The sequence below is a fragment of the Cibotium barometz genome, chromosome 10 (assembly GCF_041138505.1).
Source record: "Cibotium barometz isolate CiBa-2024 chromosome 10, ASM4113850v1, whole genome shotgun sequence".
Classification (NCBI taxonomy): Eukaryota; Viridiplantae; Streptophyta; class Polypodiopsida; order Cyatheales; family Cibotiaceae; genus Cibotium; species Cibotium barometz.
Genome location: NC_141055.1, coordinates 48374154 through 48394185, shown reverse-complemented (window position 1 = coordinate 48394185; position 20032 = coordinate 48374154). Strand labels below are relative to the sequence as shown.

Below are 20032 nucleotides of genomic sequence, written 5' to 3'. Positions count from 1 at the left end.
TATAATCCAAGTTTTTGCCTATACAATTCTTTACACCAATTTCACATTTCACTTTTTTTCTAGTTTATTAATGTTCTATTAGAAAAACCCCCCAAAAAACCATTTATTATACATATTGCATTTCAAATAGTAGAAATAATAATTTATTTTGATTAATTTAATTGACTGTGAGATGAGGATATTTCATTTATGGAATAATGATTCAAATGCATATGCTTAGGAAAGGTGAAATCCATCATTGTAAGTATCATGTCTATGTTATGGGAAGAGAATCAAGACATGACTCATGTACTTGAAGTAGGCCTCTATCCCACATTTCCATAAGGTACAATCCCACATGTTTAACTTGTCATAGGGTGCAACAAGAGAGCTACTACATTGTCGTGTTTGACCCCTTGGATGGCTCCTATAGGCCCAACAATGACTCATTGATAAACATCTTAACCCTTTTATCTCTTTTATCTCTCCACCTTTTCACCATTCCCATCACCATGGTCTCTTCACGTGCAATCCTTTGTTTGTCCTGCTTTCACACCCACCCAGCCCAGCCGAACATTTTTATTTCCTCCCGGGGCCTCCACCTTCCAAAAAAGTTTGTATCACGTGCGTTCAAAGGCATATTTTAAAACCCCTCTGTAGCCTGATTTCCCCTATTTTATGCATACCTCCTATTACTTTTGCAATATATTATTATAACCCTCTTGTACTTTTAAAATTTCCAGCTCATAGAATTTTTTCCCCCCTCTAGTAAATTTAAATTTAAAGATATCACGCCCCTTACAATTATTGAAAAAGGTGATCACAAGAATAATCGATAAGCCTTTGTCAACTTGCATATACTACTACATCTAGAAGGATGCCGTCATGTATTCTCACCTTGACCTTATCTTTGAATTTGTGCATTCCAAGAGAAAACAAGGGAGATCCTTAAGAACATGTCCTTTCTAAATGCCTTGAAAGAAGGCCAGCATGCAGACTTAGTGAGATTATCAAGGTCTTCCTAGAAAGTAAGAATGCAGGTTTATTGAAACAAAGAATTGAATACTGATGTCGAGAGTGGAGAGTTGACGGGAGAGTAGGAGACGAGAGTCAACAATGTGTGGGTGTGAAGAATGGATAATGGGCACACCACAACCCATGAGTTTTATTCATGTGTTAGAGTTAGGGTGGAACCGGTTCATCTCCTCATCCACTGCCTCGCCTTCCTTCAGGCGTTCTTTTTCAGCTCTCCTCATCCCTTTCTTGTCATTTTTTTTCTTCTGCTTTGGAGGATTCTTCAGGATAAAGGTAGTCAGCTTGTCTCTCATGTCAACATCAGATACAAATCCACAAGCAGCACACTTCAATGTTATAAACTGACTTTTTGTGATGACTATCTCTGTCTCTGGGTTCCCACATCCATAACACTGGACATATTTCTTAATGAAATTTTCCAAAAGCCCTGCAAGTTTTGCTGTATCATGTGCTCCATTCACAATAGCAGTGCCAGCTTTCTCATCAAATTTTGACTGTGCACCAAGTTCACATCCAAAGTACTTAGTAGTGTAGGCTGGAGCCCTAGCCAAGGCCTTTGCAACATCGATCATGTTCACAAGATTGGTCTTGATTCCATGTCCTCTGCCTTCAATCTTAGTGATCAGCTTAGGCATTTTATACCTGTAGAAGGCATCATCACGGTTGCTGGCCCCGATGTTCTGAAGAGCCATTTCACAAGGAGCACTGGCACTTATACAAACTCAAAAAGGCCCTTCGTCTGGTAAGAAGAGATGAATTTCTTGCCGTCCACCAGACCGGATGTGGAGCAAAGATGAGCTCTCTCCTGATGAAGCCATATCAGCAAATAGAACCAAGAAATAAAGTGTATGACTCCCTGCAAGCACTTAGAAGTGCTCAGCAAAGTATCTCCAAAGCGCGGAAACACTCCCAGATAAATAACACTTGCTTGCTCAATGTCTGTCAAGCATCCAAAGATGCTCCCACTGGCACAAAAGCTGTATGTACGAGCTCAAAAGCTCAACCAATGAGTAAGAAGCAATGTCGAACTCTTTTCCAATCCCCGATGGTCAATACCTCAAAGCATGTACCCAAGACATAACCCGAATAGCATAGGCATAAGCATACATGAGTAAAATAGCTTCAGCCCACTGTATGTCAGCAGTGATTCACTGCTCAAAACTGAGTATTCTCAGTCCTAAATCAGGGCCAAAATGATGGCAAACCATTAACATAGCATCTCCATACATGTAGACATCATACGGGCATCAATATGCATCAAGTGATCAATCCCGGTAAGCATAGACTTCAAGAGATAAGTGCTGCCCTGTTTTTGGCCTGTTTGTAGACTGTTTACAGAGTCCCAAACCTGAAGCAAAAAGCTTCAATGTTCAATGCCAAGTCCTGGGGTTGTTGGCAAGTGTTTAACCAAGCCAAATGGAGCCAAGTCACAGCCTGTAAGGCTGGCGCAATCTGCGCTGCTACTCCTTGATGGCCTACAGCCCACGTGGCACAAGGGAGGGTGAAGGGGGGCTCAATAGGGAGCCAATGAAGCCACAAGTCAAGCCTTAGTGCCCCTTAAGAGGCCCAACTGGAGATATGAAGCAATGAAGCTTCAATGGTGGCTGCCCCAACTTTTCTCAGACCTGCAAACTGAAAAACTGAAGTAAAACCCTGTGGGGGATGAAGCAATACCTCTGTGTGAATGCCGTGAGGGTGCCCAAAGGGGCCGGGAAGGTGCTCGGGAAGCCGGGGAGTGACGGGAGCTCGAAGGAGTCGGATATGGCTGCAAGGAAGGAGACCCATGCGAGTAGGGAGTCGATGGGAAGCTAAGCAATTTGACTACAGATTTATCAGCATCATCATACTCCACAGTCCACAGTGCATTCGACTTTGAATCATCCTGCTTTGTGACACCGTGCTAGTGTGGAATTTCATAGCAGACATACAATCAAGATGACACATTTTACGTATGGTTGACATCCAAATTGTGAAGCAGACAACACCAACAACTCTCATGCCTGTCAAAATAAAATTGGGCAACAGCTGCAACACAAATAAAAACATATGCATGCACATAAGAACTCGTCTAACAAGGAATCAATAAAAGACATGCACATGCTTTTTAGTAACCTATTCTTGGATTAAACACCTACTCATCATACACGCATATCATTGAACTTCATATAATGTCGTTGACTAGAGCTGCTCAAATGTATATTATACTCAAGCTACCCACATTATAGAAGGGATATACATGACATTTAACAAAAATCTACAATATGTATAAGTGTTTGTGATTCTTTCTTTAGCCGTTATTGTAGGTCCCATTGCCTGCTGCCAAAATGGATTGCCTTAGGAATGAATTGGATCTGCAAAACAATCTGATAGCAATCAAAAGAGAAATTTTGTATACGTGAGCTAAAGATGTTCCTCTATTCTTTTGAATTAAAGCAATAACTAAGACTTACTTTCTCTCACAAAAATTATCCTTGAATATACGCTTAGACATGTCGTCATACATAGTCATGCATACCACGGCTACAAAAAGCATGAGTCTACATAAGTCAGAGTCGCTAAGTCTTTCAGCCCGCACCCAAAAAACTTCAGCCCCACCAAAATTCAGCCCATGTCAAATCAGCTTCTTGCCTCCCTATGTGTTTGATGACCTGTTGCCTACAGTCAAAATGAAAATGAGAAAAATGATGCAAAAATCTGATATAACATGACTTAAAAATACAATTAAATGCTTCAACACTTACGTGAATCACATGAAAAACTAACCTGAAGTATTTACAAAATCATTAAAAAGCTTGTAGTCATTTTGATGTAGTTCATATTTATCAGTTGCTGTATTGTATGTTAAATGTGCCAATGCAATAACTGACTCTATATCGACCATGTTCAAGTCCGTCAAGTCATAAGTAAATGTTCGACACCCTTTCACCTTTTGATACCAACCAAGCTGAATTTCTACCCCTTGAGGCCGGTCCGTCAAGTCAAAACCTCGCTTATAATCCACATACCTGCCACCTACCTTCTTTCTCATCTTTTGAACTCTTCCAAGGTACCAAGTGCTATGAAGTGTGTCCATCTTCTTCAGATTTGTAGCTTTTCCAATTCTCTTTGACCTTTTTTGTCCCTCTCCATGTGTCACATCATGGAAATAAATTGCGCAATCAGACCCTATTCCAAAAAAATTGCCATTACTAGATGACGCTTCTTTTTCCTTGTGGCTGAAATACACTCCTTGCTTCACCCTAGTCAACCTATCCTTTGACAATGTAGAGTTTCCATTGAGTTGGCTTACCAAAGTAGATTTGAAGATGAATTTGCCATCAACCTCTACCACCGGTGAGATACTCTTCTTCTCAGCTTCATTGCTTGCCTCATCAAGAAGCCCATCGATCTCATGTCGAATCTCACTCAAAGATATGACCTCGTCATCTTCATTGCTCTCGTCGCCAATGGGGCTATCATCACCACATGGCTCCGCAAAGTCATCATGCTCATTTGCCCCGCCCATTTCAGTATCTAGCTTTGACCACATTGATTCTGTATCTAACCAAGGCTCTTTCCACCATTTAAGACCCTCACTTGTGCAAGGTTTGAGGCCCAATGTCTCACATAAAGTTTGTGCCTGCTTCAATCCCTCTTTTAATGCATCTATCATCTTTGTATCACAGGAAACACTTTCGTAGTTCCCAAGATCTGCTTCCAAAACACCTTCATGCTTGTTCAAGTCCTTCCAAATGTGTTCTTGTTTCTTATGGGCCCTTGAAAAAGTCACCCCATTTGAGCTATACTCATGCATGGCAACCTGATTCAAACTACCAACACAATGCAAAAGATCTCCAAAATCCAACGCTCTTTCCTGCCCAACCATACCGCCAATCTTGCTGAAATAGATCTCCGCTGCATCAGATCCTGTGAGATGTAGAGGACATTTGAAATTTGGATAGAACTCCCGAAACATCTTTATAAGTAGAACAACAAAATGGCAAGAAAGTTGCATGTCTATGTATGCCTCTTTGCTAATGAAGTTTTCCCTTAGGTTGTATGTAGGATGGTGATGTAGCCATAATCTCCACAGCTTGAAGAAGAAGACCACTTTAGCTGCAAGCACCACACGCTGTCCCAAGTCTAAATATGGTGATAAGAATATGTCTATGTAGTCAGCAACAACCTGCAAATATGCCTCGGTCCCTTGCATGCTCCTCTCTTTCTTTCGCATTTCCCTCATACATTTTTGCACTTGTCTAGAGACAATCCTTTGGGCTGCCCCCCAGTTTTGACGATCATTTCGTTGTATGTCCCCATCTCGCAACCTGTGCTGATCAACAGAGAAAGTGTTGTAGACCATAGCAACGTGATTGAGTGTAATCCACACACGCCCAATTGCAAGCTGTCGGGTAGGACTGTCAAGAGGACTCACAAGCTTCTTTCCACAATGGACAAAATCTTGATCATCTAAACCATACACATCTCCTCTCACAAATCTTCCTTTCAACTTCCATCCAGGCCAATCAATGAAAAATTGCCTATCTCTCTTTCCTAGGTAGTCTTCAACCATGAGCTTTTGACGTCTACTGTCACCATCTGATGCATGCCCAATTATTGGACCTATCACGTCGTTGAACTTTGCATTCCACATCCGCTCCACAAGCATCCATTGGGTTCTGATGAAATCACTATCAAAGCGGTTGCATGTGCAATGCACAACTAGAGCCAATCTTGGAAGACTCTCATGAAGAGGGTTGACAATGAGGAGCCTTGCATAGTGTCCCACCACGTGGTTTTGGAAGGCATCTACTATTGTCTCATATCCTTGTGCTCCATCTCCAACGATGATGGCATCATTTGAAGAGCATTGATGATCCTCTCCTTCTCTTCCACAAAACCCAATCAAAGCATCATCTTTTGCATTCCATCTACATAAAGAGAAAGATTTTTATTTCAGCCCGCTTCATGCACAAAGAACTTTATATTTACAATCAAAGAAAGGAAGAGATATTGAAAAAAGCTTACCTAATGCGCCGCTTGATAGTTGTCTCATCTTCAACAATGATAATTGGCACTCGTGATGTTATTCCATGTTTTCTCTTTGCTTCAACATATATCTTCCCGATTGCATCAAAGATATATTCATGCTCCCCTGACTGAAAGTAAGTTGATTTTCTTCGGTGTCTCCTAGTGGTTGACATGGATGGCCCTCCAAGGTTTGCACTCAAAAACTCATGTAAGCGTGGCCCACCCCATAGCTTCACGACTTCAAAAATGGTCTTTGTTGATTCTGTGAATCTTTGACCCTTTTCGGATCTTAATGCATTCTTTGCAATGTCTTGAAGAAAGTCCCATAAAGCTGATTTGCCTCCAAATTTACCTTGCCTGCAAGCCTCAATGATGTTATTGCAAAATCGCCTCACATCCTTTCTATTAATGCTTTCATAGTTGGCCTCTTTCAAGGATCTGATTCTCACGGAAAGCACCACAATCTTTGCCTTCAACCACCATAAATTTCTACTTGCTTCTCGTAATTTCTTCTTGGTCCCAACTGAGACACTTTTCAGCTCTTCAATTCCAAGGTAATCTAGCCGCATTCCTTTGCCCGTTTGCCTTTCTCCTCTCTTCTCAATGGAAATACTCTCCCGATACACTCTCATGCGAAAATCACCACATGATGGAATTGTCTTGCAATGCTTGCATGTAAAACTTTGAAAAGGCATTCCAATGCTTGAGATACGAAGGCAATGTATATGCCTAAAGCATCCATCTACCATGTACTCCATATCTCCATCATGCAAAGATGCTTTTGTATATGGCTCACAAAACCACTCTCGTCCCATCTTTAGATCTTGTAGGAGAGGTTTTATATCAACCTCACGACCACTAACATGAATTGTATGCTGCCATAATCCCCAACACAAGATAGTAAGATTGGATGAAGGCAAGCATGATGTACCTGTGGGGATAGAAGGCGCTTTTGAACGCTCTTTTGTTGATGTGAGAAAAGCACCCAAGGTTTGTTGGCGTGGATCTTTGTCAAAATGCTTTTTAGGTCGCCCACAAGATCCAGTCAAGAGTGAAGAAGACTGATGTGGTGTGGTCTTGCTCCATGCAATGGTGTGAGACTTTCCATTAATATGTTCCATTAGAATTGTTGGCAAATCTGAACCACGAGGACATAAGTGCAGCCACTTCCCATCATACTTACACACCACTCTGACAGTGCTTCTATCTTTGTAATCATGCAAGGTGGCTTCAACCATATGAAAATCAGCCCCTACATGAAGAAACAAGATCTTGAGAGAAGAAAAGAAAAGAAAAATCAGCTGAAAATTAACACTAAAAAGAACAAGCAAAAATCCTTTAAAAAAAACCAATACAAGGGGCTGAAATTAGTGTCTTGCATGAGCTTAACAAAGGTGTTACATAAAGAAGATAATAGTTTGGTTGCAAAGAATTAAGAAATAAGTTGATGCTTACCTTCATGAGTGTTATTGAAATTATTCATCTCCTCGATAGCCGCCAAAATTGCCACCGCATCATCACAATCATCTTCTTTGTCCTTTGTACTATTTCCTTGAGTGTCTATTGCATCGATCTTTAGCCCTCGATTGGAAAGGTACCGTTTTGTATGGGATTGTCCTTGAAGAATGTGAAATCTTTTGAAGTTTGATAAGCATGAGTATGCGGTCTGCTTGCCTCCAGTCATTCCCGATCCATAAAAGCTTTTACATTCATCACACCAAATTCGAATCAAAGGCTTGTCATTGACATCTTCAGTTGTAAGCTGAAAATTGTCATCTCTAGGTGGATTTCTGTTCCTCAAATTCTTACGAGTCTTGTCACATTGGACCTCCCAAAGGTCAAGTGTTTCTTTTGGTAGTAAAGAACTCTTGAGCATGTTGACCTTGCTACCATGAACATTCTCACCCTCTTCCCTTGCATTCATGTCACTAGTTTCTAAGGCAACATTTAAGCTTCTACAAATGCGTTTTGCGGGCCCGCCACCATAAGCCATGCTTAAACACCTCTTTATGCCAACACTTTTGTTGCTCTCCACTTGCCAACGCTCTTCTTGTGTGGCATTCAATGTGCACACTCCATCATCATCTTCATCTTCAATAACAAACTCAAAAGATTCACTTACAATGCCATCTTGCACAATCTCTTTGCGTATGGCACTATAGGTATAATCTCCCATCACTCTAACATAACCCAACAACTTCTTTTCACTATCCCCATGGTCAAACACCTTAATGCGAGCCTTGGATGCCATGAATGATCGATCCTACATTCAAAAGAACCATAAAAGAGAAAATATCAAACATTATGAGGGATGCCAATAAATAGTTTAATGGGCATAAAATATCTACAAGGTCTCTATTTATTGAAAAAATATGAAAGAAAAATTAAAAGAAATTTCTTCTCTCTTGCAATAGGACCACACTCATTTTCTTTGATTTCAACCATAAAGCTTGAGAGAGCTTGCAAAAAATAAGGCAAATCTACTTTACTTGAGAGCTACATAAAATTCTATTGGAAAAAAATGCATGAGGATTACTACTAGATTGAATTCTTAGTAGATTTGGTGCAATGAGGAAGTTCTCATGGTCCAAATATCCCTGAATATGCATGCGAAGCTTGCCAATAAGAGGTGTGACCTTGACTTTCTTGCCAACAAATGCACTTTCGGCCTCAATCTCCGGTCCCATGTTACCCACACTAATGCCCAATGCTGTAGCCATTTCCAATGATATGAAGTTGTCCGTGGCACAATCATCAAACATAAATAATGCGGGCTGATCTTTGAGTTGTCCCCATGCCTTGCATACCATCCTATCCAAAGCATCATGGGCTGTCCCCCCTTGTACATGGGGCACCATATGCACATTAACCTTGGTTTCCTTTGCATCCTCTTTGCCTGCTTTCTTTGGGCATTGCCGGACCATGTGATCTTTACTACCACAAGAAAAGCACTTACCGTCACGTATATATTGCACCCTTTGTTCCGGAGTAAGTCCATAGTTAGGCCTTTTGTTGGGACGCTTCTTCTCTGAGGTACTTTCAGCTTTTGTAGCTCCCTTAACTTCATTGGAGTCCCTTTTAGGTGGCTATCAGGTGGCTATCCAGCCTTATGCAGATTTGGGACAGCCTTGTCCTTCCCCTTTTGAGCATGTCCATCTCTATAGTTTTGCTTCAGCTTTTGCTCCAATTGCTCGGTGGCCAAAGCAGCTGAAATGAGCTGTTGTAGAGTGTGGTTTGGGTACAACTCCAAGCCCGATTGGTAAACCGGTTGGAGTCCCGATTCAAACTTTCTCTTGCGTTCCTCATCATTTACCTGCATAATAGGGGAAACTTCCAAGAGTGTTTTCCAAAACCTGGATACATAAGCATGAACTGACTCACCTTCATTCTGCTTAACCCAATCCCACTTCTTGCGGATGTTCTTCTTGGCATTAGGGGGTAAGAATTGGGCATAGAATCTAGTTTTGAATTCAGCCCGAGTGTCCACGGGAGTGCCTGAGAGCTTTTCTGCAAGCCACCAATGAGCGGCCGTGCCCTTCAAGAACATGCTGGCATGCCTCACCTTGGACTTTTCTGAAAAATCCTCATCACTGAAAGCAATGTCAAACTGGGAAACAAATGACATAGCCTTGGAAGCATCAAACTCACCATGATATGTCTCGAACTTGACGGATTTGTCCCCGTTTTTGAATTCCTTTTGCTTATGAACATGATGCTCATAATCCCCATGCTTCCTCTTGATTCCACGTTCATGTGGATCAGCCCTGGCATCCATAGATGCTCTTGCATACATAGGTGGCACAGGTGGACGTGAACCATGTTCTGTACCTGCATGCATGTGTGTAGCCCCACCACTATCTCTTGCAGCATAAGCATAATCCGGAGAGGGTGTGGAGATGGGAGCATGAAGAAATGGCTCTTCACGGGAGAGTTCAACAGGTAAAGTAGTAGTACGGGGATGTCGGTGCTCTCTAAGCCCATGAGAAACCTGCAAAGATGAAGAATGAGGCTTGTAACGATCATCTCTAGAAGTAATGTTACCTTCATAGGCATGGCTATGCCTCCCACGTAAGGTAGAATCACGTCGGGATGTAATGGAAGGCTCCTCTTTGTGGACAGCAGATTTTAGCTTTGGAGAGGCTATCCCAGGCATGTCCACCAGTGGAGATCTCTTTATAACAAGCTCCCCATCCTAGCCCTGCAATACATCACCCTTGTCCACTAAGAATGAAAGAGCTAGCTCACGAGGTTTCAGCCCTGATCCACGAGCCAAAGCTTCAAAGTCTTGAAAGACGGTTGCCTCCTTTTTCTTTGCATCTAACACTTGTTGAATGTGTGGGTCCTCACGTAGGCTGGCCAATTCCATCTCCCTGGCATGGAGAAGCTCTCGCATACGCTGAATTTCAGCATTCATGGCACTTGGCTCTTGCTCTTGCTCCTGCATTTTCTCCTTGCCACGGGACAGCTGTCCCAACCATACATGATCACGGGCATAAGGCATCCGTCCACTTGCTTGTGTTCCACTGTAGTGCCCCTTTGAATTTGGCACTTCCTTGCTACTTGCTTGGCTAGCCATAATAAGAGTAAAGTCACTAATGGAGAGTGGTCAGGAAGCCTTTGGATCGTCTCCCAATGTAGAAAAAGGAAGATCCGTGCTCTGATACCACTGAAACGAGACGGTCACCCCTTCCTGGACTCACTTCTCCAATTAGCGCTTTAATATACACTCTTAAAAGACAATAGCACAAGACAAAATAGCAAAAAAGTAATTAACAACTCTGAGCATAGATAGATGACACCACACTAAGGCCGGAACGACCGGCCCCCCCCAAGGAATGATATTATTACTTGGGAGAATTTGTTACAAGTACACGGGCCCAAGGCCAGATTTCCAATAAGCAATGCACAATGAAAACAAAGTATCAAACCCGAATATGTTTGTTGATGCCGAGTGTGCAGTCACCAAGGGCTGCCCTGTCCATAGCACCTTCCAGAGTCACACTCCGCGTGCAACCCACCCGTCCCTGGCACTACGGATCACGCCGTGCCAGTCCTAGCGATGGGGCACTCTCACGGAGTTGACTCGGTGAATAGAAGAGGAGTCGAGACATAGGAGAGCAGGAGAATTCCTCGTTCTTTGCGATGAAAATCTTCTGGAGCCACCGTACAGCCAATAGGAAGAGTGAAACAACTTGGGCCACTTGTAGGGAATGCGTATGACCTAAATCCATGCGGATAACCCCACTGGCCTGACCTGAATCACACGTGGGAGTGAAGAGACCTGTTGCTGGTCTGAATCACACTTGAATGCTTGTACTGACCTGAATCACACGGAGAAGTGAAGAGGGCTCCTGCTAGCTGTTTTGAGTACACACGTGAGAGAAAAAGAGAGCTTTCCAGACCTGAATCCACTCGTGGAAGTGAAAAGAGAGAAGCTGTACCATTCAGTCCATGGGAAAAGGGTTCCAAAGATGCTGTATGACCAGAATCAACAGGTAATGATGATATTGTACTTCCTGTACCTGCTGTACCTACTGTACGACCAGAATCAGCAAGAAATGAGGACAATATACCTGCTGTACCTGCTGTGTGGTTCAGTCCTCAAACAATAGTTTGAATAGGAGCTGTACGACCTGTTTCATGAGAATAATGAGTGCTCCAGCTGCTGTACGGCCTGTTTTCTCAAAATCCCAGCAAGCAGTCGTGTTTTTCTCCTCACGAATGCAAGGGAGAGGGCTGGAAGTAAGGCGCCTTCTTCCCATGCAAAGGATTGGGTGTGGTAGGTGGGGTAGGTGGCCAACCCCCACCCCACATGCTATAAAAGGGTGCCCAGGCCAAAAGAGGGTGCCCACACTTATAAAGTGTCCACCTACTTTTAATGAAGTATGAAACCTGTAAGTTATAAGGCTTATAACTTAAAACTCTTATTAAAATAAGGATTTTCCACCTGTTCACACGCCACAAAACCTGTCAGAAGACAAGGCATTCCACGGCTCACGGGAGGGCGTCCCCGACCCCTGAGCTAGACACACATGTCAGGCACGCAAACGAAACCAGTTCACGCGAAAACATTTCAAAGGCAGGTAAACATGAGTGCACAATGCAACATTGTTAAAGGATAATCTCCGTTCATGTACTTGCACAATACTTGACATTTTCGGGCACAAGCAGGCCCACCGGAAAGTCAATTCCAGGTACACACATAGTGTACAATCCACCCGTCCCTTGCACTACGGATCATGCCGTGCCAGTCCTAGCGGTGGTAATCCAGAAACATACACCGTGTGCAATCCACCCATCCCTGGCACTACAAATCACGCCGTGCCAGTCCTAGCGATGGAGCACCACTACGGAGTATGCTCATCCAGAGCCCAAAGCTCACACAAGAAGATAAGAGGACCATTTGATAGCTCAATGGTGACAGCCATGAACATAAAGATGTTGCCACTCAGGTCATGAACCTAAAAACTCTAGTGAATAAAGTTATGACTGAAGATCAGAATGTTCCTAAATTCCTAGAGGCGTGGCGACTTCAACTGGATGAGACTACACTCTCGGGTGTCAATCTTCCTGAAAACATGCAGGCTATGTTGCTGCTTGCTGCCCTCCCGTCTTCATGGCAGCCCTTTATAACCACCCGAACCGCAGCTCATCTCTCCATACCTATTCTAATCCCTTCCATTATACACGAACATACAATCAGATCTGCTTCATCTTCACAAGCAGCTTCATCTACAGCTATGGCTATGTATGCCCGGCCTACATCCAAGTTCTCCTCGAACTTCCGTTAAAAAAATACATCATCGAAATCTTTCCATAAACCGAGGAGGCCACATCAAAACAATTCTCGATTTCGTCAATCACGCCCTGGCATTTCATTCACAAGCCCATACTGCAAGATCTATAACAAACATGGTCATCATACTTCAGAATGCTGGCATAACGGCAAGAATAAGAGCTCTCAGCAGCAGCAGGCAAATTATGCCTCTGGTTCTGAAAGCGGGTCCCAATATTCGTCGCCATATGATGATTATAGTCATGACTCTTCACCAGCATCTGATGACGGAAACAATCTTGTCTTCATGGCATCGCATCTTCCTGATTTTGATGTTGCAAATACTTGGGTGTTAGATACAGGAGCAACCTTACACATGACCACACATAAAAGCTGGCTGTTTAATTACCATCCACTCAATCATACTATAACTGTTAAATTCGGTAATAAAACACATCAAGCTGCTGAGGGTATTGGTCGAGCCAAACAGCTCCGCAAGTTGCAGCAGCCCATAATCCAAGTTTAATGGAGAAGTTAAGCAAAGTACTCACAGAACTGAGCACCGAAAGCCGATAATTTCTTAAGCAAATGATGAGACGATGATTGAGCAAGGAGACCGTTACCTGTGGGAACGAGAGATGGAAAGCAGATGCCGGGACGAAGTGTCAAGCGAGGGCCTTTGCCTCAAAAATCAAGTCAAGACTAGTCTTCAATCGGGCTGCAGGGCCTGATACCTGTTCAGATACAGTGATATGTAGAGCTTCACTGCCTTGGATGAAGATCACACGGGGGAGTCGGGACTCTGAGCAGTGAGAGTGAGGTAGGGACTAAGAGAGAGAGAGAGAGAGAGAGAAAGAGAGTTCTGCAAATGGCCTCGCCGAGCGTAAGAACCGCACTCTGCTTGACTCCGCTCGTGCTATGTTAAGTGTTGCAAAACTAGCAAAAAATTTCTGGCAGGAAGCTTAGTCGCTATATTCAGAACAGAGTATACCACAGCCTGCTATATTCAGAACAGAGTATACCATCGCTCAGTCGATGCAATGCGTGCGCCTGACCTTGCACATCTCCGCGTGTTTGGTGCAACGGCGTATGCGCATGTCTCTATAGATCACAGACAAATCGCACCTTAGACCTTAGAAATCTTCCGCTTAATCAACACCAATAAAACCACAGGCCCCGATTATTAACCTTGGCCAATAATGTAAAAACCTAAACTAAGGAGCTTTATTAAGCTTAGTTAGCCAGCTTTATTAAGCTGCACAAAGATAGAGAAAGGGGGAAGCGGCGTCCAAAAGGAAGGAGGGAGTAGTAAAGAGAGAGCATCATTACGTGAGATGTTTCTTTATTGCTTCTCTCTTTTACAGCAACTAATTTAAAACACTTTCAAATTTAAAAAACGTTAAATAGAGTGTGGAGCAAAAAAAGAACTTTAAAGTGTGGGGCCAAAAAACACTACTAGATTTGAACCCTCTACCTAGACCCCAACAAAATTATGTCATACCACTAGAATAGTACCCTACTTCTAAAGTTTTGTGAATAAAAACACTCCTTATTTTATTTTTCCCAGGCACAATTGTAATACCCCTCCTTTATTTTTAAAACTGTAAGTGAGATTTATATTAAAACCCATCCTTTTGAACGCACGTGCTACACCTACACGTCTATAAGGTGGAGGCCCCGGGTATTTCCTCTCCCCTTGTAGCTCGATTGAGCAGGCTCAAAGTACATCCTCTCATGTGTGATTTCCCCAATCAATGTTCTCGATAGCTATGCCATTAGCAATGCCTGGATATGTTGATTGTGCATGGGGGCTTGGTTACCCAAGTTTATGTGTAGTGTTTAGATGTCTCATCATGTTCATGGAAGTTGAAGACATCGTTTAGTAGATTGTATGTGCAAGCAAGTTCATGTAACTTGTGAGCCACGGGTACATCACACCTCATGTTGAGTTTCTACATGCTAGGTGCTAGCACGTTCCTAGAAACTCATGACCCATGGTGGCCATAGCATACCTTATGAGCCATCATGGATATCTCACACATTTCATGTAGGCTGTCAATGTGCAAACATGCTCATGAAAGCTTATGAGCCATGGCTAGGCCACATCTCATGTGTAGAGTTCGTATATGTTAGCTTGTTTATGGAAGCTTCTTGAAGTGTGTTGATGCCACATCTTGCATGTGGTGTGTGCATGCCATAGCTAATGGCACACACCTAAGGTGTGATGTTTAATTGTTTATGACATGTTTCTAGAGGCTACTTTTTTACTTCCCCCATGCAGGTTCATCAAAGGGTTCACCTCTAATCGGAAGCATGGAAGCAATTGAGAAACTTGAGAAGTACCTCGCTTGAATGGCCAAGCACTTAGGTGTATGCCTCATGCTTAGATTGGATTGAATCTACTCGTTCTGAGCTTCATAGTAAGAGGTTCTATTCTTTGGCGTAAGCTTGTGTCCCATGTTATAAATATACACCCACATAGGTTCTAGGCACTTTTTGAACTTGTCATTCACCACATCTCTCTCTCTCTCTTGGTCATAAATAGACTCTATTTATGATTGTTGAATTTCACATTCTAGACGAGAAAGGGTATAAAGGTTTTGAGCAAAGAAATTTAGGTACTAAGATAGGAATTTATGACATTACTACACCTTCTCACATATAGTGAAAGGGAATGGATACGTAGCTTATTAATGACGCAACATTCACGATGGGGACAAAAGGGATACGTAGCTTATTAACGACGCAACATTCACAACGGGCACAAGTAGAAGGTGCCTTTGCACTTGGCGTTGTTGGAACTTGAGATGGAGGGCTCTCACTAGATATCGGTCTGGCGGGTGATTTGGCGCCTGCGTGGCTGATATGCCACGCTGGCAGTCAACACCGGCCAGACCGATTTTACCCGATTTTTTTCACCGCCAAATCATCTCTGCCAGCGGAATGATTGCCGCCGCGTATGCTTTAATGGCTCCTGTTTCATTCCGCTACCACAGCCGGACCTACCCTATTACAATATATTATATTGCTTGCTTTGTAACAACTATATGGTTCTGCTTAGTCAACTTTGAGGGCCCAATCAAACGAAAATCTCAATGTATGGGGCACAATGTTATTTGCTTGTTGTTACCAATGTACACAACTCTTGATCTTATGGGATTCGCGTCTCCATGAAGACCAAAAACAAGATTGTTTTAGTTCTTTACCTTGTAAAGTCTACAATGCCTTCGTAATAGAGAGTAGAATAAAATATAATATATTCCTTTGTCAATTAACATCATGAAAGCATGGAATGCTGATTAAAAAGGGAACTATGATAGGGCACAAGATCTCATCCTCATTCAACACCACCCATGACATGGGACCATACATTGAATTTAAAGGCAAAAAAGAAGAAGAGAGTCACATGGATCAATGGACATATATACATATATACATATATATATATATATATAATGAGATAATAACACCTTACCTTGCCAATTTTGAAACCTTTGATAGTCGAACCAATCTCATTTCATATGTATCCATGTTGGAGCTTTCACACATGTGTAACCTTACCTTTGTAATCTAGTGATGAATATACCATGTGGATATGTGTGCTCTCATTAGTTGAACCTTTTTGTGTGGCAACATGTTTGGAAATTACTAAGTAAACAAGTTTTCAAAAATAAATCTAATAGGGGAGGCGTTTTGTATCTATTTGCAGTAGAATGGGCATGTATATATGTATACATGTACATGAGAGATAAAACTATATTGGAGCATGCTACTAAAAATGCTAAAAATGTTTTTAAATCTAGCCCCTTTATAGACAAGGGGTGGGATTATATTCTAACTTAATAGCCCTTCAACAAAATGCTATTTAAGAAATTCCTTAAGCTAATTTTAAGTGAAAAACATGTAAATTTTCTTATTTTATAAGAAGGTACGATGCCAGAAAACTATATCATAATGTCAAGAAGAACAAAGCTATTTTTACAATGCAATCTATCATATAAGAAAAAAGGTTAACTATGAAGGTGAACTAAAAAGAAAGCCTAGCAATGTGTACTATAAAATTTTATAAGAAGTTACTATATCATAAAAAATTATAAGAAGTTACTATTTTATAAGAAATTACTGTATCATAATGTCAAGAAGAACAAAGATATTTGTAGAATGCAATCTATTCTATAAGATAAAAGGTTAACTATGGAGGTGAACTCAAAAGAAAGCCTAGCAATGGGTACTATAAAACTTTACACAACTCAATGGTACTTCTCGAATAGAAGCTTAAGAATCTTAGGTTGCAAAATGCTAGGAGAAAGAACAAAAGATAAGTATCTATGTTGCCATGAGAGAAAGTTGTACTTACAGCACATGGGAAGCTAAATATTATAAATTGTCAACGTGACCACTAACATGAGAAGGCACACACCACAATGGCATGGCTACATGATAAGACTAAAGCCGCCTCACTTCATAGACAAGGAAAGCCATGGAAAGAAAGACTCCACAATAAACATGTCTATATTTGAAGCTTTGAAGAGTTCATTACATAAATTCAAAAGTCTACTTTGAAGCTTTCTCGTCAAGCCTTTTTTGCATTGACACTTTGGTTTTCTTAGCAGGGGTCTTGAAGGGGTGAGCCAATGGGTGACTCTTTGATGATGTTGATTTCTTCTTGTTGCCCTTCTCAAAGAATGGTTTTGCTCGCTTCAAGGAGTTCCCGAATCCATCTTCCAAGACTTGAAAATTAGCTTTTGTTTCTGTTCGCTCATCCATTCTTGCCTTCATTGTCTTCACATGGCCCAATGTTCTCCTCAATCCATTACAAGCCTCCTCAATCAAAGCCTGGTCCTGTCCTACAAAACAAGACAACTCTTGCCACAAGCATTGAAGTGTCTTCACATTTCCCGATTGCTCAAGTACTTCACTACATACATTGTCCCCCCCTAATGCGGCAACATCATCACCTTTTGGTTCAAGCACATCAATACTAGAAACATGTGAGTGAAGATCGAAAGTAGACCTAGAAGCATCTCCCCATGCTTCATACATATGTTGGCATTGCTCCATAAGTGAAGCATGTGAAGCACCCCGCAACAACATCACCTTAATTTGGTGCTTACAAATATTTCCAAGCTCTGCCCATGCACATGTACAACATGCCCATTGGCAATCGGAATTATAGACTGTGTAAAATGAAGCTTTTGTGTGCATGCTCTCCACTATAGCAACACCACCAACCTGGAATGAGACATTAGCATCTGGTATTTGAAGTGCCCGCTCATAAGAATTCTCCACTACTCTTTCAATGGCGTTGTTTCTCATAAAACCATTGTCCTTCAACTGCTGAACATACCAATAATATGGCAAGCATGATGATGTTAACTTGTATAAGAGCCAATCCACCCGCCTCGAACTCATCCTTTTGGAAGAGCCCAAAAACTTATATTTGAGCTGTCCATGATATGATTCTATTGCTCCATTAGTGTCTTGTCCTGAATGTGGAAGCAATCGGGAAGCACGCACCCACATTTCTGCACATAAAACAAATGAAGTTAGAAGAGCAAGAAATGAAGCACGAACAAAAAGGAGAGCAAGTGTGCATTATTTTACCTATAAGAAGAGTATGTATAAAGTTTAAAATTCAACCTTACCTAGTTTAGCCTCCCAATAGGTTTTGAAATACTCAATAAAACTCCCCTCATCTCTAAAGTTGGAGTAGAAGGTAGAGATCATAGCCTTTGCATCCTCTTTGATTATATCGTCTGTAGAATTTGCTGACCCTTGTATGTTCATGATATTTCCCAAAGACCAAAACATAAAAGCTCTTTTTGGCCATTCCTTCACCTTCTTAATAAGGTGTCGGAGCCAACAACGTTTGACATGCCACAAGCATAGAAAAATAGGTTGATTAAACACCACCCTACGAAAAATAGAAAGGACATGTCACATAGAACTCAAACACACGGTTCTCATTAGTTTGCACTCAACACATATGAACATATGGTCCTAACCTGAGCGCATTAATCTCCGTTTCGGCATCATCAACCATAAAGGCTCCGGGCTCCCATGATTTATGAAAGTCAAGCATATTATCTCTAAACTTGCTTAACCAAGTGCAAGTACACTCAAATGTAGCTGAAGATGTAAGCACCCAAGCAATGGGCACACCATTGCGATGACCATCAAAAACAAGGATTGTATACAAATGAAACTGTTCATGTGTTTTAAAGGAAAGTGAGAATGTGAACAAGAAGTAAAAAATGAACATTTATTATAACTTAAGAGAATGTGAACAAGAGTAAAAATGATAATTCATTACACCACATACCTTATATTTGTTTGTGCCAAAGGTGGCATCCATCGCAAGAAGGTTCCCATTTCCGAACTTCTTGCACATCTCCCTTTGCCATGGTGATTGTATTCCAAGGATAAATTCCTTGGAATGTTCCACATCTTGCTCCTGGTAGATAAAGGTGCTTGATTGATTCTCATGACACCATCTCTTGGTGCTTTTTGCATCATCTGTGTGTAGCTGGTACTGATCAATAGCAAGCTTGCTAGATATATTCATGATGTCACGAATAGACAAAAAGTCATCCCTAACCATAGTAATTGTAGGTTCATGACTTTGGCTTGAATGCAATGCTTGGACATGCATTTCCAACACTTGATGTGGAGAGAAACCACGATATAGCATGCTTGAAACCCATAGTTTCTTTTGCATTGAGATCCACGGAGAGAACTTCAAAGAGGGATCAACAAATCTTATACCATGACAAACCTCATCATTTGCATTTGTGTGGTATGGATGTATATAAGAGATTATGGCCACCCCTGGATCTTGTGCGAGCCTCTTGACACTAAAATGACATTTGCATCCACGCTTTCGCTTGCCCTTTGTGATGGGAGGGCGCCTTTTCTTACATGGCTTCTTTGCAGTTGGCTGTGGCAACTCTTTTATTTCACTACGCTCCTCCACCTCAACATCATCTTCGCTACTAGTGTTCTTGCATTCATTGAGCTGGGTAATTTCGACATCTTTGCCATCCGCAATGTTAGATTGCATTGGTGCTTTAGTGCCAACAGGACCAAAACCACACCAAAAGCTAAACAAAACAAAGAAGTAACGATAAACATTTAATTGTATGTGTGTGTGTGATGATTAATTCATGGATTAGACAAACTAAAACAAATACACACTTACACTATCTTCTCAATCCATGATTCATGTGCAATCTT

The 20032-nt window shown here is 41.7% G+C and overlaps 1 protein-coding gene and 1 pseudogene across 1 annotated transcript; both read right to left on the bottom strand.

Annotated features, from left to right (window-relative positions):
* Nucleotides 1-1148: 1148 nt before the first annotated feature.
* Nucleotides 1149-1750, bottom strand: LOC147635006 (putative eukaryotic translation initiation factor 5-2). Its single transcript, XM_086803336.1, has one exon. The coding sequence runs from the start codon at nt 1704-1706 to the stop codon at nt 1149-1151; it is 558 nt and encodes a 185-aa protein (XP_086659462.1). The 5' UTR covers nt 1707-1750.
* A 2022-nt stretch (nt 1751-3772) lies between these two features.
* On the bottom strand, nt 3773-5601 carry LOC147635005 (uncharacterized; annotated as a pseudogene).
* Between the last annotated feature and the right edge of the window lie 14431 nt (nt 5602-20032).